The sequence below is a fragment of the Oryctolagus cuniculus genome, chromosome 1, assembly GCF_964237555.1.
Source record: "Oryctolagus cuniculus chromosome 1, mOryCun1.1, whole genome shotgun sequence".
Taxonomy (NCBI): domain Eukaryota; kingdom Metazoa; phylum Chordata; class Mammalia; order Lagomorpha; family Leporidae; genus Oryctolagus; species Oryctolagus cuniculus.
In genome coordinates this window covers 230,684,313-230,708,529 of record NC_091432.1, presented here as the reverse complement: position 1 = coordinate 230,708,529, position 24,217 = coordinate 230,684,313, and the positions used below count along the sequence as shown (strand labels likewise).

At 61.7% G+C, this 24,217-nt stretch overlaps 2 protein-coding genes across 21 annotated transcripts in view; one reads left to right on the top strand and one right to left on the bottom strand.

The window, feature by feature from the left end:
- The window catches only part of RALGPS1 (Ral GEF with PH domain and SH3 binding motif 1), a 267,729-nt gene that overhangs the window by 89,250 nt on the left and 154,262 nt on the right, over positions 1 to 24,217 (bottom strand). The gene's annotated exons all lie outside the window — the stretch shown is intronic.
- ANGPTL2 (angiopoietin like 2) overlaps positions 857 to 24,217 on the top strand; it is a 28,951-nt gene continuing 5,590 nt past the window's right edge. The window contains exons 1-3 of the mRNA XM_051855122.2: positions 857 to 1,265; positions 11,989 to 12,859; positions 23,391 to 23,584. Of these exons, the coding sequence (XP_051711082.1) occupies positions 12,043 to 12,859; positions 23,391 to 23,584 (1,011 nt within the window). The 5' untranslated portion in view covers positions 857 to 1,265; positions 11,989 to 12,042. The remainder of the gene's footprint in view (positions 1,266 to 11,988; positions 12,860 to 23,390; positions 23,585 to 24,217) is intronic.

The window sequence follows — 24,217 nt, the reverse complement described above, 5'->3', positions numbered from 1 at the left end:
CTTAGCATCCCTGCAGGGCGGGGCAGCACGCTGGGTCCCCTCCTCTGACCAGCCCGGCAGGGCCCTTGATGCTGAGGGACTCTTGCTGTGTGGGTCCGGCCCCCTTTCCTACTCTGACTCTGGGAAACCCCAGACCCCCACCTCCATGGCAGGCTCCCCACTGAGGACTCTGGTAGGACCCAGCATACCCTCCTGGGAGGGCCAACGGGATCACACAGCAGAGGCTCCCCAGCACAGCGTCCTGGCTGAATCTGGCTGCAGCCCTAGGGCCGAGCACTAGTGTTAGTTAGCTCCTGTTCTGCTGTCTGCACGGGGTGCCCAGAGACGCAGTGACTCAGTCAAGGCCTCTCGGCTGGGGCGTGGGGAGTGGCAGGGCTGTTCTCAGTGGCATGTCCCCTTGTCCTAAGCCAGCGCCTCCTGCTAGCTCTCACAACAGGGAACCCGCCGGCTTCCCCGTTGACAACCTCCAGGGTTCGAGATGACAGGGAGGCCTCTGAGAAGGGCAGCCGACAAGGACACACTGTGGGAACGGAGCCGCCCCTGAGCTGGGTCTCCGTGGGGCAGTGCCCGGGGAGGGGTCGACCCCAGGGGAGAGCCAGCTCCCTGTGGCTCGCAGCTGCTGCACAGCTGGAGCGGATCTAATGCCATTACCGGAGTCAAAGGGGAAGCCCTGTGCCTCCGCACAGTGCCGGGAGCTGCCTGGGCTTTGGGGAGTGGAGTCGGCCAGGCCGCCCGTGCCAAGGAAGGAGGGGGCCGCCGAAGCCGCCAAGGCGGGCGGGTGGGAGGGGCCGGGCCAGCTGGGCTGAGCTCCTGTGACATCACCGGGCGGCCCGCCTCTGTCTGGGGCCGAGGGGAGGCCCGGAGCCTTTCTGGGGCCTGGGGGATCCTCTTGCACTGGTGGGTGGGGAGAAGCGCCCGCAGCCAACCAGGGCCGGGCTGTGATCACAGTTTCCTCTGGCGGCATGGAAAGGCCCCACAAAGGAGCTGGGAGTTCAAGTGAGGCTGCAGCAGGCGGCCCGAGGATGGACCCCGAGCCCGGACTGCAGAGCGCGCACTGAGGCGGCCGCCGGTCCCGTCCCGTGGGCAGCGAACGCAGGCTGGGAGCAGACTCCTCGGGCCCGGGCGGAGCCTGGGGGAGGCCAGTGAGGCAAGGCTGCTCTCGGCCATCAGCCTGCACCGCAGGACCCCATGGACAGGCTGCCCTGCTGACAGCCACGGGGGAGCATGTGAGGAGCTGCCCCTGGGAGCCACGCAGGAGGGACGAGGTAAGGGCTCGGCTCCGTGGCAGCCAGGGCCGGGGGCCGGGAGGCAGCAGCTGCCCTGCGGCGGGGTCCAGGACCCTGACTCCCCCTGGCTGGGGGTGTGTGCAGCTGGCTCCCCGAAGGGCTCACTCCCCGCTCTCCTTCGGAGCCACGCACGGCATCTGCCGGGGCAGGGCTGTGGATGCTTGGGCATGGGCTGTGATTCTGAGGACTCGACTGTAAGCCTGCAGACAAAGAGCCTTTAGGGTGAGGGCAGGCGGCTCCCGGGCCCGGCTCGGCAGCGGGGTGTGTGCTGTGCGTGTGTGGAGGTGTGTGTGTGACGGGCAGGGACTGGCTCAGGAGGCAGAGGTCGGGAAGTCATCTCTAGGCTTTGGGCTCCTGTGCGCCCCGGAGGGACCAGTGCACCACACGGGTGCCAATGCAGGAGCGATCGCTGTCCGGAGGCGGCTGGGGCTCCTGCCCGGAAAGCGCCCTGAAGCCGGCAGCCTCTGTTCACAGCCCTCCAGCTGGGGGAACAGGAGCCGGGCATCCCTTGCCGGATGGGACGTGTCGCCTGGAGGTATCTGCCACTCTGACTGGGGCAAGGTGCTGCCTGGATGTTCCCTCTGTGCCCAAGGACGCGTGCACCCAGCCCTCCTGCCCACTGGACGCGGCTGAGAAGCAGGGGCGGGCAGGAGGGCGGCAGGAGCTGCACACAGCAGTCCCTTGAAAGCACTCCGCGTTAGATAACATTTCCCGGCAGAAGCCTTGCCTGACCGTTCCCTCTCCCTCCGAGATGTGTGTCACGGGTCAGCTGCTGCCTCCGCTGTGGGATTAGGAGAGCTCCCAGAGGCCAGTTCGGTGACTTAGAAAGGGACCTCCTGCCCGGGGCTTGGGGGAGAGTTGAGAACGCCACTTCTGAAGCGGGCCAATGGAGGCAGAGCAGGGCAGTGCTCTCGGGCTGGCCGCGAGTCCTGGCCCTTGTAGTTGCTTAGCCAAGCAGCTCTGGCAGGACACAGGCTTCCCAAAGCTCGGTTCCCTTATCTGCGAGTTGGGCTAACAACAGTGCCCGTGTTTCAGCCGCAGCTAACGGCAGAGTTCTCACCCGCGGCTGGTAACACGAGTACTGTTCTTCATCCCCATTTGACAGGTGAAGAAACTGAGGGAGAAGTGAAGAGATGTGCCCAAGGCTAGGCGGCTAGCGAGTGCCCTGGGGTGGTGAGCCTGGTGTGCGGCTCTAGGGCCACTGGGAGAGCCAGGCTCCGTGCTTTCCGAGAGCAGTGTGAGCACGCGATCGCAAGCCTGCACATGGTGCCCGGTGCGCGGCAAACCCTAGGAAGCGTCAGTCACTGATGATCACAACCATAACCATCGGGAAGGCACAGAGGGAAGAGCAGAGGCCCAAATTCTTTTCCCTATTCATCCTGCCAGAGTTTTCAGGAAACCCCACAAGGCAGAGCCAATGCTGCGGCTGCCATCAGCAGCCACACTCGGGGGCCTTCCAGAAGCCTGGAGCGGTACTTTCTGAGGTCTGGGTCTGGGGCCACCTGCAGCATGTGTGCGTCCTACAAGGCCACACTAAGGAAAAGTGCAGACACCCCCAGCAAGGGCAGCTGGCGCCCTGCCGCCCTGGGGCACTACTATCCTGCCAGGAAAGCAGAGGAGGGAGCAGGGGAAGTGGAGCTGCCTCGGGGCGGCAGGGGGTCCGCACCAGTTCCCCTGCAGCTCCGGAGCTGCAGAGTGGAGAGGGCGGGGCAGCCATCACCAGCTCTGGCCACTGTGATGGCCAGTCTGCTTCGTCTTGGCCCGGGACAACAGCTTCTGTCCCACGGTCCCCAGAGGGCTTCCACGGCTCCAAGAAGTGCTGTGCAAGCTCTGTCAAATGTTTGCTTCTCCAGCACATGGCCGCTGGCGCTGCCGAAGCCGCAGGCCTCCCGGCTCCAGCCTGGAGCCCCCGTGCCTCACTGGCCTCTCCGGGCAGCTTGGCCCGGGCAGAGGCTCTGGCTGACTTCGTGGGCCTGGCTGACAGAAACAGAGCTGCTTCTTACGCAATGGGGCAGTCCTGTGGATCAGATGCGAGAGTTTGAGGCTCTTGGCCCCGAGGGCGCTGCCCGGCATCCCCGCCCACACTCTCCATCCTTCGGGGGTTCCTAGGAGGGAGAGGCTGGTTTTAACGCCCCATTTTACAGATGGGCAAACCAAGGCTCAGAGGTCACACAGGAAGTGGTGATGTGGGACTCACACCCAGGTCTGTCTGTCTCTAAAGCACATGCCTTCCTCAGTCCACTGCCTGGTTCAAGGTGCTTGACTTCTTTTATCCTGACTGCCAGTTGGTCCCAGAGCCCCAGCAGCTACATTCACCCACTGCTGCTCCCCAGTCCAAAACCCGCTTGCCGACCCAACCCGAATGTACCACTTGCTCCCCGTGGAGGCCCACCCTTGACACAGAACAGGCATCGCTGCCACCTCTCCCACAGAGGCACCTCAGCACAGTCATGTCAGCCCCGTGCCTGGGATACTGCCTCCCCACATCAGCACCACGGACGCTGGCACTCGCCGGCAGGGGCAGGACCTCGGCAAACACGTGTCTCTGTGTCTGAGAAACCACGGACGGCTTGGAGAGCTCCACGGGGCTGGGACTCTGAGCTCAGAGCTTCCCTGGCTGCGTGAGGCCTGAGAAACACCAGGGAGGTCGCAACCGGGGGCTCCAGGAGAACACACTGGGGAGGCTGCAGCCCCGCGCGGGAAGGCACCCCGGGCACGGGGCCTTTCTGGGTCGCAGCCATTTAGCCTGGAATGGTCTCTGCTGACAGCAGGTATCGGGGAACGGTCGGTGCATAACCACACAAACTCACAGCGGTGTGAGAGCTGGGAGGCCTTTAGGGCGCAGCGCCTCTGCTGGAAAGCAAGCATTCCGACTCTGACTGTTCACTAGAGCCCAGCCCATCCTGGATGGCTGCGGGGCGGAAATCTCAAGCGTCAGGGGACAGAGCACCTTTTCTGTGAGCCTCCCTGAAGCCCCCAGCAGCCTGGAGCCTGCACGACAGGTGCTGCCAGAACTCGGCTCTGGGACGGGAGCCTCGCGCCCGGCGTGGGGGCTGGAGGTTACCGTGCCCCGAGCATGCACGCAGCACTCTGAGTCATTCTCAGTGCCGGGTGGGGGAACCAGGCCCTCACAATTGAGCCATTGTGCCAGGCCCGTTCTCTGGGGAACTCAGCCTGTCCCAGGGCCAGCAGCCCCAGGGCCCCAGCCCCCTGCCCTGCTGCCTGACTCTCCAGAGAGGCAGGCCCAAGACCACCGCAGCAAAGCCCTGTTCTGGGCCTTGAGTGAGGCCTGATGGCCTGCCTGGCTCCTGGAATGGATTCTGCCCGCGATGGTCCCACACCAACCTCCACAAGGGCAGACTGTGGGTCAGCCACTGCTGGGCGCCTACCGCCTCGGCAGCTCTGCGACTGCGGCACGTAACTCCATGCCCTTCCTCTGTCTGCTCCTCTGTGAAATGGGGGAAATCATAGCCCTGGCCACGCAGAGTTGCTGGGATTGATGTGTCTCAGTGCTCAAGGGCTCAGCCCACCCCACAGGCCACACGGTCCTGGGGCCCAGGGGAGCAGCTCCAGGCAAGGCCTGCATACAGGTGGTGCTGCCTACTCGGCTCCCCCCCCACCCCGACTTCTCCCTCTTGCCTGAGGCTCCCCAAACTCCAGGACCCCAGAGCACTCCAGGTCGAGCCGGAAGTGCAGCAGCCAACTCAGGAGCTGGACTCCGAGATGGCTTCTGCAGACGCCTCCCGGCCGCCTCTCTGCTGGCCACAGCTCCTGGCACGGAGGGCTCCGAGCGCAGACTTCGGGGGAATCTCAAAATGGCTCTCAGATCCTGCCCCATCAAAAATAACAGCCGTAGCCTTGTCCCCCTGGCAAAGACAAGCAGCTCCCCACTGCCTGACCACGTCCCCTCCTGTCCTGTGAGCTCACAGCGCGACCACAGACCGCCTCCTTCATCAACTCAGCCTCTTCTGGAGCCAGCGACTTATCCGTGGCAGAAGCACAAGGGTCCAGGCGTCAGGCAGATCCAGACCCCAACACCACTCCTCCGGGCATCTCTGCCTGACCCGAGACTCTCAGCCTCCCTCGGTCCCGCCTGGCTCCCCACCACCCATGAAGGGTAGACCCAGGTGGAGGCGTACGCAGCGGCTGGCCGGCTGGGTGACGGAGCGTTGCACGACGGAACTGGCTGCAGCCCCCCTGGGTGGGGTGATGCACAGGACCCTAGCAGGAAGCAGACGGCAGCTGGCGATCTGGACGTCCCCTCCTTGGCATGCAGGCTGCTGGGGAAATCACCCAGGACAAACGAGGAACGGCCCCTTCCCCAGGTTTTCTACTGGGAGGGTGCCACTGCCCGTCCTGGACGCCCACTCACACGCATGATCGGGGGCTCTAATACCCAACAAGACTCACCCTTGTGCTGACCCGGAAGCCACCTCCACTTACTCGGTCAACAAGCTCCTTTTGCTCATCTCGGCTGGAGAGATCTGAACCCCAGTCCCGATACTGACCCCAGGTGACCTCAGGGACTGGACCTCAGTCTCCCCGAAGGCCGAAGGCAGACCACACCTTTCTCCCACTTAAGGGGACCACAGAATCTTTTGCCCATCCAGGACACTTCCGAGAGGGAGGGACGGACGCTGTTAACAATGGCACGAGACCCCAGGCCTCCACCAGGGCCACGGGGACGTGAGATTCTCTATTTACAGGGTTGTAAGAACGCACAACAAACAAATGACAGCTGGTAGTGCTGTGCCCCAGCTAGGACCTCTGTGGACTTTCCTCCTGGGCTAGGCCCCCTCGCCCGGCCCCTCACACACTGGTCTGGGTCCACTCCACCAGCGAGCTGTGCCTTCCAACTAGCTTTCCCGGGAACGACAGCCGGCCAGCACCAAAGATTCCCCTCGTCCCCATGTTGGTCTCACGATCTCCGCTCCTGCTCTGATCTCGACGGACTCCAGCACAGCCCAGGATTCCAGCTTCCCCGCTTCTCCGCTTTCGGATGTCAGGGCCAGCTGGGCCCACGCCTTCCCTGCCTTGGCGACAAGGGCTTCTCGGGTTGGACTCATCCCCCGCCTTTGTCCATGCTCACAGACCAAGGAAGCAGCGTGTGCGTGAGCGTGTGCATGCGCGTGTGTGTGCGCGTGTGGTGGGGGGAGCATTCCTGTCCTTTGTGCATACTTCGGGGAGGACCACAACCTGGACAGAGGAAGGAACAGCTCAGAGAGCCACAATAAACCCAGAGGCGTCCCTGGAGTCTGCAGCCCCAGGACCCTGTCCTCCTGATGCCCAGAGTGTCAGGGTCCTGTCTCTGGGATCTCCCGGCACTTTGGTTTCTCTGCGTTCATAGCGTGGTATTTGGGGGGGTTCTCCTGCCAGCTCTGCCACTTCGTGGGCAGATGACTCAGTCTTCAGACCACAGAGCTTTCCCCACCTGTAAAAGGGACCAATGCGAGCCCCGACGTCAGGCCTGAGGGCGGCGGGGTGGGGGAGGGATCAGTACTGCTCTAGTACAAACATCCCGACTGCAAAGACCAGGGGTGTGAGCTGTGTCCCCTGGAGTGGCACAGCATGTACGGGGGCCACCAGGTGTGCAGGCCCCGAGGTAACAGGGCTCCCTGCTGGGGCCGCGGGCAGAACTACTAGAGAGGGCGGCCGTGCAATGCCGGGGCAGCAGCGATGACCACTGGCTGGGACGATTTTTATCACCCCAATGTCTCTCGGCCCTACCCTTCTCCAGGGAGAACTCAGCAGTGTACCCCAGGCCAGCAGCGTCAGCCACAGGGCGGGACACAGCCCCGTTTTATGAAGACGACATTTCTTCCCACAGAGCGCCGCGGTGGTGAGAGGGATGTGGACGCGCGGTGTGTGGCCCTGCTGCGCCCGGCCAAGTGGGGACACTCGGAAGCAGCCCACCGGAGGCTGGGTGGGACCCAAACCTAGGGAAGCCACCTCCCTGTGAGCAGGGCTGTCACGTGGCCTGGTCACACAGCCTCCCTTGTGGGGAGGGAAAACCCTAGCATAATGGAAACTCCTCACGATACAATGTGGAAAAGCAATTTCAAGAGTCGTTTTTATTTTAATTTGGGAGCCAAGGAAAACAGTTGGATGTTGCTTTTCTTTGTTGGTCACAGGAAGGGGCTGCAGATCGTCACTTTGAGGGGAGCGGAGTTCTTCTCCAGGCCAAGATGGCTGGAATGTAGTGTGTGTGTGTGTGGGGGGGGGGGGTCTCTTGGGATGCAATTAGTTGAATAAATATCAAGAGAGCAAAAGTAAACAAACTCATTACTGCCCATTAAGAACTGCCAAATTGGCAAAAAAATGGCGGTGTGTATGGGGGGGTGGTGTGTGTTTGGAATCCTTAAGGAAAATAAATGATTCCGAGGCCAAGTGCGGCATGAAGAGCGCAGCCGTCGGTGTGAGGCTGGCCCAGGTTCTAGACTGGTAGTGCCGGCTCTGACCCGCCTGTGTTCCTGGGCAAGTCGCTCTGCCTGTCAGGGTGGCAGGTTCTCCACTGACCGCTGATTACCTGGGACAACGGTGTCGGGCACCCAGCACGGGGCCCCGGGTCTCCCCTTCCTTCCTGGGGCCCAGTTGGCTCCCAGTGGGGCCCAGAATCCAGCAATTTCAAGCCTGGCCCCAGTCCTATCAATGTGACCTCAAGTCAGCTACCTGACACCACTTGGGGCTTCCAATTCCTCACCCTCACAATGGGCACGATACCAAGCCCAAGCTCTGATCTGGAACCATCTGGCCCGACACGGTGAACACAGAGGGCCCCAGGACCCGCAGCCCTGTGTGGGCGGGAACTTCCAAGAGTGCTAGATCTTTCGTCTGCCCCTCTCAAGACCTCAAGGGTCATGATCATGCAGTCATGTCTCCAGCTTCCCTACCCTGTGCTGGCCCTGGGCAAGACATGAGGAAGGCCAGGCCAGCTGGGGCCCGGTCTGCCCAGTGGACGGCTTCCAGGCTGGGGGTAGGACTAGCTGGCCTCCTGCCAGAGCCCTGCTCTGTGAGGAGGGTCCAGTGGGGATAACAAGGATGTGGATGACAGTGAGGACCTGAGGAGGCAGTGAAGTGCAGGTGCCTTCTGGCCCGCCACTGGGCGCCCTGCACTGTAGGCTTGTGCGGCCACTGCTTCCTTGCTCCCGGGATAGTGTCAACCCCATGCTGTCCTGATCTCTGGTCTCTGAAGTGCTTCCACGCTGCCTACCCAGTGTGCAAGGGGGAGCAGTCGCCTCATTTCCGCAAAAGAGGCTCAGACTTCGAGACCTCAAGTCCAAGGGCAGGAGCTTCACCTAGAAGTTGTGGGTGCCCGCACTTGGGAAGCAACAGAACTTTGGAAACAAAACTTTTCCTGGAGACGGGCTGCCTCCAGGGCCTCTGGCAGTCTCCTGGCCAGGATGGGGGATGGCACCTCTGCCCCCGGCACAGGGAGGGGTTTGTCCCCAGCTGCCACAGGTGAGCAGCCTGCAGAAGGTGCCCAGTAGGCCCGCCCCCCCCCCCCCCCGAGGGTGGCTCCTCCCCATTGTTCTCAGGCGGGTGTGGCCAGGGATGGGTCAAAGGGCTCTTGGAAACCAGGCAAACACTTCCAAACTCGGCCGGTTTCCACTGACGTCACTGCAGCCCCACCTCCTGGCAGAAGCTCTCGCACACCTTTGTGTGGCTGGAGAGGCGTGCGCTGTCCATTGGGACCCTGCGTGGACTTCGTAGTTCTAGAGGAAAACAGCTGGGCCTGGCCCTGGGAGCATTCGGTCTGCGCTTGCCGGAGAGGCTCCCAAGGGGTCCAGGGTGGACAGAACTCTTAGGTCCTGCGTGCCGGTTGTTATTCCCCCCGAGATGAAGGTGTGAAAGCAGAAATGGTGACGCTAAGGCTTTTTAACTACTTAAAACCAGAGTAAGCACACTCCTGTGTCGGCATAAGAGCCGGAAGGTTAGCATCCACAGGACCGGGGCTGAGTCTCGGCCCTGCCACCCTCCCCTCTGTGATCCTGGGCCAGTCAGAGCCTCTCAGCCTGTTTCCCCATCTGTACAATGCAAATCCCAACAGCATCTCCCTCAGAGGGACACTGTGAGAACCCCGGAGAGAGGGAAACATCTGCAAAATGGTCAGCACAGGGGTGGGCACAGAGTGGACGTTACTAGCAAATATCCCACCTCGGGCAGCCCCAGCACCGCCGCCTCCAGGGAACTGCGGGCCGGGCTCTCGGCCTTCCGTCAGCAAGAGTTCGCTGGGCTCCAGGCATGCCAGGCTACAAGCTGGGCGCTGCAACTGGAGCAGTGGCCACGCAGACGCCCCCACGCTCATGAGCTCACACTGGCGGGGTGCAGTGAGGGACAGCGCATTCCGGAGCTTAAACGAGCACGGCGGATCTGACTGAGAAGGAGCCCCTCCACAGACTCAGGAGAGGGGAGGGTCGGGAGATGGGCCAGGGAAGCGGCAGGGGCCGTATCAGGGAGGGCCTGAGAGACCACCGGCTTCTCTCCCCAAGACCTGCGGCCAGTGGGGAGTTTGAGCAGAAGACTGACCCAATTTGGCTTTTTAAAAAGGAGCATTTTGGGGCTGGCGCTGTGGCCTAGTAGGCTAAGCCTCTGCCTGCGGTGCCAGCATCCCATATGGGTGCTGGTTCGTGTCCCAGCTGCTCCTCTTCTGATCCAGCTCTCTGCTGATGGCCTGGGAAAGCAGTGGAAGATGGCCCCAGTCTCACATGGGAGACCTGGAAGAAGCTCCTGGCTCCTGGCCTCAGATCGGCACAGCTCCAGCCACTGCAGCCATTAGGGGAGTGAACCAGCAGATGGAAGACTCTCTCTGTCTTTCCCTCTCTCTGTAATTCTACCTCTAAGATAAATAGATAAATTAGAACCACTTCAGGACAGACTGTAGGGAGAGCAGGCAGGGGTCAGGAGAGCAGGCGGTGGGGAAGGCCTGCTGCTCTGGGGTCCTGCTGCTCTGCAGGGAGGCAGAGCTCTGGGGCCACTTCCAGGACGGCGTCTCGGGACTTGGTGCTGAGTTGGGCGTGTGGCAGGAAAGAAACAGAGCTGAGGCTTTCAGGTTTTCGGCCTGAGCAACCAGAACTGCCTCCTGTGAACACGGTTAAGGCCGGGTGGGCAGGCGGAGATGCAGGCGTGCGGCAGCCAGGGCTGGTGGCTCAGTGAGTGTGATGTGCCCAGTGGGCGTGGCCCGGGGCTGTGGGCGTGGCCGCGTGTGGTCCTGGGAGAGTGCGGGCTACAGAGCTGCACATGAGTGCAAGCCTAGGTGGGATGCTGGAGGCGGAGGGGAGTCTGAGGACGGAGGGAGGAAGACGGCTGAGGGGCGGCCTGAGCGGCGGGAGGGCACGGGGCCCTCTGGAAAGGAATTCTAGAAAGGAGCCATCACCACGCCCCCAGGGCCGACAGGCGGAGTGTGGATGAGAACCAAAAGCTGGCCATGCCCCCTGGGAGACGGAGGCCAGCAGTGACCTTGCCTCACAGGGCACTGAGAGGGGAAGGGGCAGCAAGGCCTGCTGGGGGTGGGCTCGAGAGACAACAGCAGGAGGAGCTTTCTGGAAACGGGGGTTGTGGCCTGCTCTTTGGAGGGGAGTAGAGACATGGGACAGTAGCGGGAGAGGGGACAGGAGGTCTGGAAAGGGTCTTCTTTGAAGTGAACAGCATTACAGCTCGTCTGTAGGGGACACATGATGTGATGATGGGGGAGTGGACGGGGAGGGCTGCTGGGGCCTGGCGTGGCCTGCCTGACTCCTACTCATCCCTCCGGGGTCAGCCCAGAGGTCACTTTCTCAGGGACGCGTCCCTGAGCCCTCCATTAGGTCAGTGCCCTGTTGTACCCAGTCACACGCGTGCTATCTCCGTGTCACGGCACTTGGGGACTGGGGAATGAGGTGGGGGCCCCGTGAGGGCAGGAGATGGCTCTGCACGGCCTGCAGCCGGGCCCCCGCATACCACACACTGCCGGTGCAGGCCTCCGGTGCAGGGATGAGCGGCCCACGAGAAGAACCGGCCGGACCCGGGGACACGTGTCTGTGCCTGCCCCCGTCTGGTGTAATCACAGAGCAGTGAGCAGTCCGTGCCGTCGCCGCTGTTGCACATTTTTGGCTCTGGAGGAGCTCAGTTGTTTGTTCCTGTTTGGGGCTCTGTCGCTCGGCTAACACAGACCAGAGCCACGTGACCGGACACAGCCTCCTACTGACACTGTCCACTACAAACTGGGCGCATCCCACACTGCGCCTAGCCCCTCACTCCTTTAACAAACGTTCTCCCAAAGCCTTGCCCAGCGCGACATTCCGGGGACACAGGCTGCACCGGCACACGACCTGCCCCCACGGAGCCGACAGTGGAGTAGAGATCAAACTCTAGTGGGACACGTGTCACGGCGAGGGCAGGGGCTTGGGAGGAAAGCCAGACCACCCTCCCTCGCCCTCCCCTGCCTAGTTTCAAGCCGCCCGGACGTGGCTCTCAGGCTCTGGGCACTGCAGCTGTCTCAGGGAGTGGCAGGGCCATGGCCTCCGGCCTTCGGATGCCCTGGGCCCATCCCCTGCATTTCCCATTCCCACCGGGCCTGCCATGTCCTGTCACTTCCGGAACAGCTGTCCTCCTCTGAAGCTATGCTTTTGGGACGCGGTGCCCGACGGGAAGGCCGGGATTGTGACGGCGCGGGTCACGGGCCGTGCTGGGCCCGCCGCTGATCCTCTCCTCTGTGTACTTTCAGGCTTTCTTCAGACTCCAATCACAAAGCGTAAGGGAGCGCCATTTTGCGAAGACCATGAAGCCGCTGAGCGCGACGTGCTGGTGGCTGGGGCTGCTGGCCGCCCTGGGAGCCGCCGCTGACCCCGAGGACGGCTTTGAGGGCACAGAGGAGGGCTCGCCCCGAGAGTTCATTTACCTGAACAGGTACAAGCGGGCGGGCGAGTCCTCGGACAAGTGCACCTACACCTTCATCGTGCCCCAGCAGCGGGTCACGGGCGCCATCTGCGTCAACTCCAAGGAGCCCGAGGTGCTGCTGGAGAACCGGGTGCACAAGCAGGAGCTGGAGCTTCTCAACAGCGAGCTGCTGAAGCAGAAGCGGCAGATCGAGACGCTGCAGCAGCTGGTGGAGGTGGACGGCGGCATCGTGAGCGAGGTGAAGCTGCTGCGCAAGGAGAGCCGCAACATGAACTCGCGCGTCACGCAGCTCTACATGCAGCTGCTGCACGAGATCATCCGCAAGCGCGACAACGCGCTGGAGCTCTCGCAGCTGGAGAACCGCATCCTCAACCAGACGGCCGACATGCTGCAGCTGGCCAGCAAGTACAAGGACCTGGAGCACAAGTACCAGCACCTGGCCACGCTGGCCCACAACCAGTCCGAGACCATCGCGCAGCTGGAGGAGCACTGCCAGCGGGCGCCCGCCGCCAGGCCAGTGCCCCAGCCGCCGCCCGCCGCCCCGCCGCGCGCCTACCAGCCGCCCACCTACAACCGCATCATCAACCAGATCTCCACCAACGAGATCCAGAGCGACCAGAACTTGAAGGTGCTGCCGCCCCCTCTGCCCACCATGCCCGTCCTTACCAGCCTCCCCTCCTCCACAGACAAGCCGTCGGGTAAGTCCCCTGGCCCTGGGGTCCCGGGCCACGCAAAGGGCCTCAGAGCCAGGCGCCCGGGTCCCCTTGGCTGTGATCGCACGTGGGGGGAAAGCCGCGGCCGGCTGAAGCTGGGCCAGGGACTTGCGTAATCCCTTGGGCTGAGCCGCAGGGGCTGGCGTGCATGGGGGGCATGGGCGGGGGGGCAGGGCGGGGGAGGGACCACATTCCTTAGATGGATGCCCAAAGGTAGAACCAGGAAACAGGGAGTCTCGGAGGAGGGCAAAGGTTCTCTGGCGCCTGCAGGCTTCCCGGCTTTGCACAAAACGCTCTGTCAGCAGCCAGGGAGCCCCTGCTGCCAGCTCAGGTGCCGGCCGCGCCTCTGCAAAGGAAGGTGTTGTCCCGTGAAAAGTCTGAGACACAGCACGGGGGCAGTGGGGGCGGGGGGGAGACTCTGCGGCCACGCGTTTCCTGGGGTCCCTGCTGCCTGGAATTTTCCATGATGCTTCTATAGACTCCTAGGTGCACACTTCACCTTGAAATGCGCGGTTCTCAGAGCACCGCCGCGGGGAGGGCACAGCTGGAAGTGTGACCACAACAGGGCCCCCGCCACCTTCACGTATGTTACACAGTCGACCCTGCAGCTCCCTGGGGACGGGTTAAGTGCCCGGCTCCCCGGCTGCACTGGAACTCAGGCCTCTGCACTTTAACTCTGGGGCTGGCTCCTCTGCACTGGGGGACTCCGGGAGTCCTCACTCCCGGGGGAGCAGACAGAGAGCCCCCCCGCCCCCAGGACACACCAGCCTCCCAAGCAGGATGCCACACAAGAACAATGTTTTCCAACTCTGCAAAAACCAAACTCGTGCCTGCTCCACATCAAAGCTTCTGGTGCCGCCATGTTGTATAAGCCAAGAGAGATCTTTCTCCTGAAAATGTCCTGTTTACACTCGTTTCAACACTTTTTAACAGAAGCCATCAGTACTCCAGAAAGGGGCTGACCCTGCGTGCCGGAGGGTGCTAGTGCCAAGTGGGCGGTGCCGTGCACTGGCAGAGATGGTGAGAGGCAGGGTGGGGCATCCACACAGTACCTCTGTGGGAGGCACTGGGCCGGAGGCCAGGGGCAGGGGTGAGAGCAGGTGCTTCGGAATGGAGGGGCCTGGATTCCGGTCCTGGCCCCTCCTCAGGCAAGTTGTTTTTCCCCTGTGGACCTCAGTTTCGTCCTTGGGAGCCTCAGGCAGGCTGTCCCCAGCCGCCATTGCTATGGAGTGAAATCCCGCAAAGAAGTGCGTTCGGCACACAGCGCTGAGCCACGTAAAGCTTCGGGTCCCCTTTGATCTTGGTCTCTTCATCGTAAAACAAGGAGAGCGAGATAAACAAACAATCCCTGTCTTAGCTCATGTGTGGACATGTCTGCCTCAGGTCAGAGGCTCCCAAAAAAAAAGGGCAGGACGCCTTACTATGTCCTGGCGGACGACCCAGGGGCCAAAGCGTACCCGTGGACACCACAAGCAGCTCAGCTGAATGCGATCATAATCCTGAATGAGTCAGGCCGGCCTCGGTGGTTACCCAACATCTCTTGCCTAAGCATCTCTGGCTTCTAACACAATGACTGTGGGACATTCCTGGGCTTGAACGAGGCTGGCAGATACATGGTGTATGCATGAAGACCCGAGTTTGCACCTGGGCTTCCCCTCTTGTCGGCTGTTGGCTCAGGGCAAAGTTATTTAACTCCTTCACGCCTCGATTTTCTACTCTGTAAAATGGGGGCAAGAGTCATGAACTTGCAGAGTTATGTTGTGGAAACTCAGCACAGTGAAGCACGGAGGGCTCTTCCCCGGGGGGCCGTCAGCATCGGCCCAGCCCTTACTTTGTGAAGGTCACAGCACTAGGCCTGGGCTGGAGGTGGCAGGCTGGAGAAGGCACCCGGGACCGGCCAGCACCTCGCATTCCTGAGCCTTGAAATCAGCACACAGCAGATCTGAGCAAGGAACTCCCTGGGGAGCAGCATCCGTCAGGGCCAGAGTTTGTAAAACTGTGAGAATTAACAAAGCAGCTGCAGCCAGCGGTGAGGAACACCGGGCTGTGAGGCCACCGTGGCAAACTCTAGGCGTGTGATGGGTGCCCCACAAAGGGACATGCGAGGGGCGCCGGGACCCCAAGGCGGTACGGCTGAGTCTGCATGCTGGGAGGGGAAGGGCTGGCCGGGCCGGGGCTGTGTCTTGCGTCTTAGAGGATCTGTTGGAGCTTGGCAGGTTGGGAAGCAGGTAACCAAGTCGAGGGGTCCGTCCCAAGACCCAGAAGCACGGCCCCACTCTCGGCCCCTCAAACCGTCCCAGCCCCGCGCTGCTTCACGTCACAATCCAGGGTGGGCTGCCCGACCCGGGGATCCTGCACAGCACGCGGGGCAGCAGGGCGCGGGTCCGTCACAGAGGTGACCCGCGTTCTGACTGCCTTTTTAGTATCAAAGCAAAGCCTCCCCAGGGGCCGGGACCTGACCCCTGGGGCCTGGGAGGAGGGTGGCTGGGGGAGGGGGAGCAAGCAGCAGACAGTCTCTGCACAGCAGCGGCCCAGCCACTCAGCAGAGAGCTCTTATCAGGACTGTTTGAGACCTCCAGGCCGGTCCTGGTCCAGGAAGACAAACCCCTCTCTGTGCCCTCCCCCAACACAGCCTCCGCCAGAAACACCTTTGTACCCCAGCCTTGGCAGCCCCTAAGTCCGGCATTCAGCAGCCTCGGAGCCTGGCTCTTTTCCTCATTGTCTGGGCAGCTCAGCCTGCAGCATGCCCTCCCCCAGGGGACCCCAGGAGCCACGGCTGCTTATCTGAGGCTACATTCTTGGAACCGCTGTTCCCAGCCCCAGTGAGGCAGCCGTTGGCTGGCCCTAGGCCAGGTGCGCCTGCCCAGAGCACAAGATGAGAGACCCGGGCAGCTCCTGGCTTCTCACCTGGGCTTTGTCCTGGCGCTCTCGGGGCTGTTCTGGTAGGGATGTGATAAAGCCGGGGGCCCTCTCTCCCCATGGGTCCTGCTGGCTGTCAGAGAGAAAGGCCAGCACGGGCACCTGGACTCTGGGAGGCCCGGACCACTGTTTCTCAGCTCACACACACACCAGCCTCCTGCCACAGCGCCTGTCCGAGGGGCTGACAACGGAGGACACGCAGCTGCCCCAGCGCGGCCTTGTCGGAAACAAGTCTCTGGAGAACAACAGGAGTGGATGCTTCTGGCTATTTTTCCCCTGAGAAAGAGAACTCCACCAGCTCAGTTTGTTCCCCAAGGGATGAAGAAAGAGCCATAAAACCAGAAACATCAGAACTGCTAGGGCCTCCTGGCTCCCCCAGGACAGCCTTCCCGTCACGGAGCCTGTGGGGACAGGGCCAGGATCAGCCCCTGCACCTGTGACTGCCAGGACCCAGTGACACAGAGAGGTCAGGCAGAGCTGCCAAGAATACACAGCTACGAAGCGGTTCAAGCCCGAGTCCCTCTTAACTGCTCTGGGATGCCCCGCCATGGCACGGAGAGGCTGGGGGGGAACCGGTGTGAAAACCACCAGGAACGCTTGGCGCAGCCCCAGTAGCCAGGACACCCAACCCTCTGTGGCCAGCGCCTGGTACCAGGCTGGGGGCAGCTCCTCAGAATGGGGCAACAGAGCAGGGAGGGGTGGCGCTGGAGTGCTCACGGCTCCAGTGACACAAACACTGTTGCCGTGAGCTCTCCCCCACTCCCCCAAATGCTGCCACCTCCCCCAGGCCCTGCTGGAGCCACCCCAACTCTGCCCGGGAAACTATAACAGGTCTCCCAACTCCCAGGAAAGCAGACGCAAGCTGCAGACAAGCTTCACTTAGTCCTCAGCCAACCCGAACCGGGGCTGCTGCCACTCGGCAGCCGGAGGGCCTGGCACCTTTCCATGTTAGCTGTAACCACGGGGAAGTCAGCAGAGACGCTTCCTGGGGCCACCGTGGGCAGCAACCCCATCGCCTCACTGCCACCTGAATGCAGTTCAACCCCACGGCACCCGAGCCTCGGCAGCCAGCATCCTCACCACGGCTCTCGGGCCGCAGGCAGGGAGACCTGGAGAGTGAGGACAAGCCTCTTCCGGGGTGGGTGCTGCCTTGTGTTTGCTCTCAGCCTCGAAGGCAGGAAACGCCGACGTCAGACGTGGCTCCCCCCACAGCACTGTGTTTTATAATCGAGAACGAAACGCCCGACACTGTGGATTCCACCCTCTGAGGAGGTCGGGCAAGCATCGGTGCGGATGAACAAGGGTGCGGCAGCCCCAGCAGGGCCCGGCAGGTGTGCGAGTACAGGGAGGAGGGAGGAGACCGGGCCTTCCCTGTCCAAGGGAGAGCTTGCCAGGTTCCCGCCTCCGGAGCGGGCGCAGCTTCCATGGAAGACCGTTCCCCACCCCCACCCCCCAAAAAGTTCTGCTAAACAAAAACAAGATTCCCAGATTCCTGACACATTACGTAATCCAGTGATATTTCAAAGGGCATTCTTTCGCTAGCTTCTTCCCAAACAAAGGCCACTTAGGGAAGATGGCCAGGCTGGAAGATGGTTTCCGCCTGGAACTCAGTCCCGGAGGGGGCCGCCTTCCTCCTCTGCTTTCTCTTCCTCCTGCACCAGCCCTCGGGGGAGCGGATCACAAAGAGCCTTTTGAGAGAGCTGGAATGCCCCAGGCGTGAGGCCGACGGCGCTCCATGAGGACGCCCAGCCGAGCGCTCAGGGCACACGCAGCCATGGGAGGTGACTGCCACTTGTCACTGCTGAGACCCGCGGCCTGGAAATCCCAACAGTAGCGCTCGGCAGACGACAGTGATGCAAGAAGACCCTGGAGATCGGGTACCTGCGCCAGCCCTCCAGTCCCACGGAGGGACGGCTAGGGAAGAGTCCATCTGTGTGGCAGATGGCATCAGAGCCCCGGGATGCCGCCGAAAGCAAGACAAAGCGGAACTGAGCTAGTGTTGCCCTGCTGAGTGTGGAAGAGCAAGCGGCTGGGACTGCTGGGCCCGGTGCTGAGCTCAGCGTGGCGACAGTCACGGCGCGTGCCTCTCGGGGTCTGTGTCCACGGTGGTGAAGGAGCGGGCAGCCAGGCTGCTGACATGAACACCGGAGACGGTCTCTGAGAGGCCCCCGCCATCACCCTCGCTCAGCCTCCGCTCTCCCTGGGAAGCATCTGGACCAAGGGCATATGGAAGAGGAGCTCACCCTGCGGGGCAAGACGAGTCAAGGGCCCCCCACCCCCCCGTGAACTCATCAGAGCCGCGGGGGGCTTGGGGAACCACCCACCTCCATGTCCTACGACCTCCTCACCCAGGGAGCCCGGCGAGCCGCTCATCTCTGTGCACAGGGAGCCCCTTCCAGTCTGACGCCTCGTCTTTTTGAACCCGCTTTCGAGCCCCTAGTTGTCCTCCTGCCCAACTGCCCTGATGAAAACCCAGACACAGGCCCATGCTTCTCAGTCTCCTTCAAAAACCAACACCGCGACATCTGTTGGTTCTGTGGCCAAAATGGGTGGGAACAGGACCCCTCTGAGCCCTCCGTGGCCCTCAGATCTCTTAACTCCAGGCGAATTTGGACGGCACTGAACGGGCTGAGACACACTCCCCTCACACGTCTAATATAATTTTTACTGTAAGAGCTTCAAAAGGATATTTTGACAATTTTGCTCTTGAAATTATTTGGCTAAGAGTAACTCAATTACTTTATGGCTGGCTCTGATTTCTCCGCAAACATCAGGCGTGTTCAGGAATTCTTGGGAAGTGAGAAAAATCTAACCTACAAGTTGCTTTCAAAAGCAGTAGTGTTTTTTATGGAGACTAAATCTAACAATTAGCGAACCTGACAAAATGTAACACTTGGCAGAAACTTAATTATGTACTAATAAATTGCAATTTTACAGTTTTCCTTTCATATTTTAGAGCCAATAAGTTTTTTATTATAAGGCCTCAAACATGTTCATAAAGTCCCGAAAAGCTCACTAGCCCCGGGCACCGTGCCTGTCGGCTGAGGACTAAAGTGGCCGGGAGAGCAGGCGTGTCCCTTGGGATCCCTTCCCTGGGACAGTCAGAAGTGAGATCCCCGCTGTCCGCCCAGGGCTGGGCAGGAGATGGGGACACCTCAAAGGACATGCACGCACTTCCTGCGTCCAGGTTACTGTGCTGCCAGGAGGGGACTGACACGGAACGCACTGGCCCTAACCACAGCACTATTCCACCCAGCCTTCCGGAGGGTGTCACTGCTCCTGGCTGCCGCTGGCCCCCGTCTGTCCTCCTGCCCCACAGGACGCCCGGTGAGGCCCGACTCGCGGCTGAGCAGCCCACGTGCCCTGCCGCTCAGAAACGTTCATTCCGGTGGGAAACTCCAGATCCGATCTCAACAACAACTCAGTTCTCTTGCCGGAAAAATCATGCCGTCTCAGGGAGAGCCGCAGAGAACTTCTGGAGACACGTCACTGGTGGGAATAACCACAAACAGCACACAGCCCTCACGCCAAAGCACAACAAGACGTCACGGAAGCCTCCCCCAGGGCCGGCACAGGGACTCGAATGTTCTCAGGAACAGGTCCCAGGGCCCCGTGTGGCCGAAGGGGGCGGGTCCTCAGCCTGTGACACTGCCGACCGACACGGGACAGATCCTGCTACTCTTCCTGCACCCTGGGCCCAGCCTCCTGCCCACACAGGCCCGCTTCTTGGCTCTGGCTGCGAGGGGAGCCATCCGCAGAGCCACTGCACGAGGGCTCGCTGCACGGGAAGCTGGCGCGGTCTGTGGGCCTGGGCGGGTGAGTGAGGCAGACCCAAGAGAGGAGACCGTGCCTGGGCAGGTCAGGCCCTACAGAAAGGCCTTGCCTCACACGGCTGCTGGGTAGTGGGCACCCTGTGTGCCATGTGTGCTTAATGCTTGTGTCAGGAACCCGAGAAAGGAGGATGGAGGCAGGGAGGGGACTTGGCCCCCAAACGTGACCACCGCCAACACTCACCTGGGGTCTGAGGGCGAACCTCCGTTCCCACTGGCCGTCATCCCTCCTCCCTGGCCTCCAGGCTCCAGACCCCGTGGGCTTTCCACACTCTTGCTGCCTTTCTGAGGAGCCACACCCCCTCAGCAGTCACGGCAGCTGCACTTCTTTTCACGTGGAACAGTCTGGCTGCAGCTCGCCGCGGTCTAAATGCGGTCTTTGTAGAGGTGACACTGGGGCACTCACCACCTCTGAGCCGAGGCGCAGGGGAGTCAGAGCTGCCGGGAGCTCCGGGCAGGGCAGCCCCGTGAGCAGGGAGCGCGGCCGCACGGCGCTGGGCATCTGCACAGCTTCAAGGGGACAGGGTTAGGGTTAGGGTTGGGGTTGGGGTTGGGGTTGGGGTTGGGGTTGGGGTTCCTACCGCACGTGGAAAATTCGGTTTTGTTAACAAAACGATTTCCACTCCTCATTTCAATATATCCGTGTGGCCATCTCCACTGATATTCTGCCTTAAAACATGGCCATGGGAAACATCGATTAGTAAATAATCTTACACTTATTCTTGGAAGTTAGAAAGCACACAGCAACATAGATGTGTGTGTGCGAGAGTGTGGGTGCACGTGTAGGAGTATGTGAGTGTGAGTCAGTGTACGGGAGACGCGCAGCCCAGCGAGGGGTCCTTCCCTGTTTTACAAAAGAAACCAAGGCTCCTCCCTCAAAGTCACCCCAAGCCTTGAGCCGAGAGCTCCAGCCCCCAAGTGTGGGTCCCTTTCTGCAGCCCCACACCTCGCCTTCCTCCACCGCGCCTCCCTGGCCTCCTCGAGGGTGTTACGTCCGCGATGTGGCCGTAGATTGGTCTCTGCCTTTCTCACGTTACGCACGCAGGTTTCGCGGGGCTGCTCCCGTACAAGCGTTCCAGCTCTGTCACTGTGCCCTGCGTGCCTCCCCGTGCAGATTTCTCGCTGCTCCTGGGTAACCACACCACCATCAGCACTACAGTGGTCGGAAGATGGGCAAAGGACACCCAAGAGGCTCTCAGAAGCTAGAACACTTGGCAAAAGACCTGCACATTTTTGCCTGGCCACTGGCAAAGATAAGAAACGCAGTCCTCGGGTGCCGAGCTCAGCAGGCCTGGGCCGCTCCCTGCAAGTTCACTCTGGTTTCGAAAAGGAGGAAGGCTTGAGAGTGTGGCCCTGGACGGCACCTGCCAGCATGTACTCGTGCTGCCCCACGCTCTGAGGGCCACTCCCAGCATCCCAGCTCCGGCCCCTTCACCTGTGAAGTGGGGTGACTACTGCCTGCCTCACAGGAGGGTCAGAGAATCAGGTGTGGAAAGAGGCGGGCAGGGCTTGGAACAGCACCCGGCACTCGGGAAGAGCTCCGGGTACCCAACTGTTACTAATGACTCCTTCCGTCAGGACTCTCTTACAGCTGGGGGGTCCACAGCCTGGAGTTGGGGTCCATGTACCTTCTGAAACCATACGCAATCTGTGAGTTTTGCTGACTGGCAGATCTGGAGCTTTCCCCAAACTCTGAAAAGATCCCAAAACATTTATAAACACTAATGCCAGGGGCAGAGCTAAAACCGTTGGAGGCACCCACCAGGGTAGCTTGGTGCTGGAAGCCTTGGGACCCAGCTTCTCGTCCCAGGCACCTCTCCAGGGACGGCCTCCGCCATCTGACCAGTCCTCAGGAGGCCGGGTGGCCCGGCAGCAAGCAGCTGGCTGCTGCTGCGGTGGGCGTTGTTTTGCCACATCTTCTGTCACCTCCCACGTGCTGCCGGCTGGGTGAGGAGCTGGGAGGCCTCCCACGCCCACGGTGCTCTCTGCTCCAGCTGTCGGGGACAAACTCCCGTTCTCTGCCTGGTCCCGGGGGCTCGGGGCGGACACCAGCGAAACCGCTTTCTCCTTCCTGAACACGCTTGCTGCAGGTCCGGCTGGCAGAGGGAGGGACAAGGCAGGCAAGGGCACAGGCACGGAAGGAACGGAGGAGGGGCTGTTTGTGCCACACACGCTGCCCGGGGCGGGGCCTGGTGTCCTGGGTGTCCCCCAGGCTCTGTAGGGGACATGGTGAAGGAGGAGCCCCCGGATAACTGCTGGCACTCAAAGCTCTCTTCTCGGTGCCACGTGGGTGCTGGGGACTGAGAGATGAGCGAGGCGGTGCCTGAATTCCCAGGGCCAGGGGCTCGCACCCAGCTCCAGGCCACAGGAAAGGCCTACGTTTTTGGCCATGGCGATTTTACTTATTTACTGGGAATGGCCGTCCTGAAGCGAGCGGAGACCTTGGTGACTGAGTGCACCTCCTTGCTGATGTGACTGACATCAGAACACGGGCAGCTGCTGCGAATGGCTCTGTGGGAAGGGGCCTGAGGACCACCCCTCCCCACCCCTGTGACACCCATTCCTTCTGCCTGGCCTCGGTGGAGTGAGAGGTCCCAGGACCCTCTGGCCACAGTTTCAGAAGAGAGCCCTGGGTTGGTGTGTGTCCTAGACATCAAATTCAAGTTCACGGTCCTGCTTACAGAAGGGTGCGCTCAGAATGTGGGCTCTGCACGTGTGCCCCTCTGTGAGCTTCCTTTGGGAAATACAGAGGCTGGGCTGGAAGGGAGCCTGGTCCCCCGGAGCCAGCTGCAGACCAGCGTGCAATTCCCAGAAACATCTGGAACTGCGGCTGTGTCGCTCCCCGTCTTCGTGGAGGAACGACACAGGACCCTGCGCTGTTCTTTTGTCTGCTCGGCCCTTCCCGGGTTTGCTGCTGGTTCTTCCCGGGTTGGCTACTATCCCTTCCACCTCCGTGGAAGGGCGGTGCCCCCTGCCACTTTCCCCACTTCCGCGGGGGAGCGGCACACCGCCGGCCGGCTCTCTCGGGGGCTGCACAGGTGTTCCTTCAGATAGATGTTCCTGGTGCATGTTGTCTCTCTCCTCCTTTATAGTCCTCTTCCACCAATCCCAACTCTGCTACCCACACGCCGAGTACGCTGCTCTCCTCCAATCAGGAGCAGGATCAGCTCCTGCAGGTCATCACTCAAGTTGGCGAGAGGCAGCTGCGTAGAAACTGTTACTCCCTTCTCAGCACCATATTGTGGGAGAGCAGATGCATAGAATAAGTCTTAATTCCAGTAACTTAGTCTAGTCCGAGTTGCTCCCAGTTGCTCCCCACAGGCTGCATGGCCTGGGAACCGTGATGTGGTTCATGTATGAAAACTGCAGCCACTGTCATGGCGCGTGGTCACTGGCGAGACACACACGGGGTCAGAACGGAGGTGTGCAGTCTTGTGGGCGGTGCGGAGCACGGCGGGCTGCCCATGGCGCGATCCCTGCGTGACCGGCAGGCACACACGTAACCAACTCCAAAGGCAGTCGCCCAGGGACTTCCGTGCAGATGACCTCAGAAAGCCTGCTGGGCCTGAATGAGGTGACCACATTCCCCCTTCCACAAGGGAAGGAAGGCGGGGCAGAGTGCGCTTGCGATCCACGCACTCCGGCTCTCAGCCCTGGGCTCTTGCGTCACGGCACCTTATTTCTCACGTCTGGGAAACCAAAACTGAAGGTCCAGGAGCCGGGCGGGGCGGGGCCCGGGGACGTGACGTGCACATCTTTGTCCCCAGGCCCCTGGAGAGACTGCCTGCAGGCCCTGGAGGACGGCCACGACACCAGCTCCATCTACCTGGTGAAGCCTGAGAATACCAACCGCCTCATGCAGGTGTGGTGTGACCAGAGGCATGACCCCGGGGGCTGGACGGTCATCCAGAGGCGCCTGGACGGCTCAGTGAACTTCTTCAGGAACTGGGAGACGTACAAGGTGAGAGCTGCGGGCCCACCCCGGGAGGGCTGAGCGTGGAGGAGATGCCACTCAGAGGGGGGTGCACGCAGACCCGGTCAGGGCGGGACGGTCCCCTCCCTGCCGGCCGCTGGCAACCGCTGGGAGGCCAACAACCCAGTGGCACAGGTGGGGAGCACCTCATCCCCAGCTGGGATTCCCAGGGGGGAAGACCTGTCTCTGAAGCCCAGACGTGGCAAGTCCCGAGCTCCCAGGCCCAGGAGAACCCCCACAGGGCCCGTGTAGGCCCACCCTCTGGGCCCCCCAGTTCCGGGGAGCTGGAATGCTCTCCCTTGGAGGAAGAAAGGCTGCCAGGGCTCCGTCAGCCCCCAGCTCCCCCCTCGAGACAGGAGGGTGCTCTGGGGACAGCAAACGCAGCTCCCGGCTCCTGCGGCACCACACACTTCACGCCACATCACCCGAGAGGGAGCCGCTGCCACAGCCTGCAGCCACCCTCACACAGGCCGTCGGGCCCCTTCCTGGGTCTCCTCCTGCCCCGCTGCCCCCAGCCCGGGCTTCTGCTTCCTCTCCTCCTCAACACGGCCTCCTCACTCTCCCCTCGGTTTTGTTAGAGGCCGGGCAGCATAACGGGTAAGGCTGGTTCCCCGGTTCACA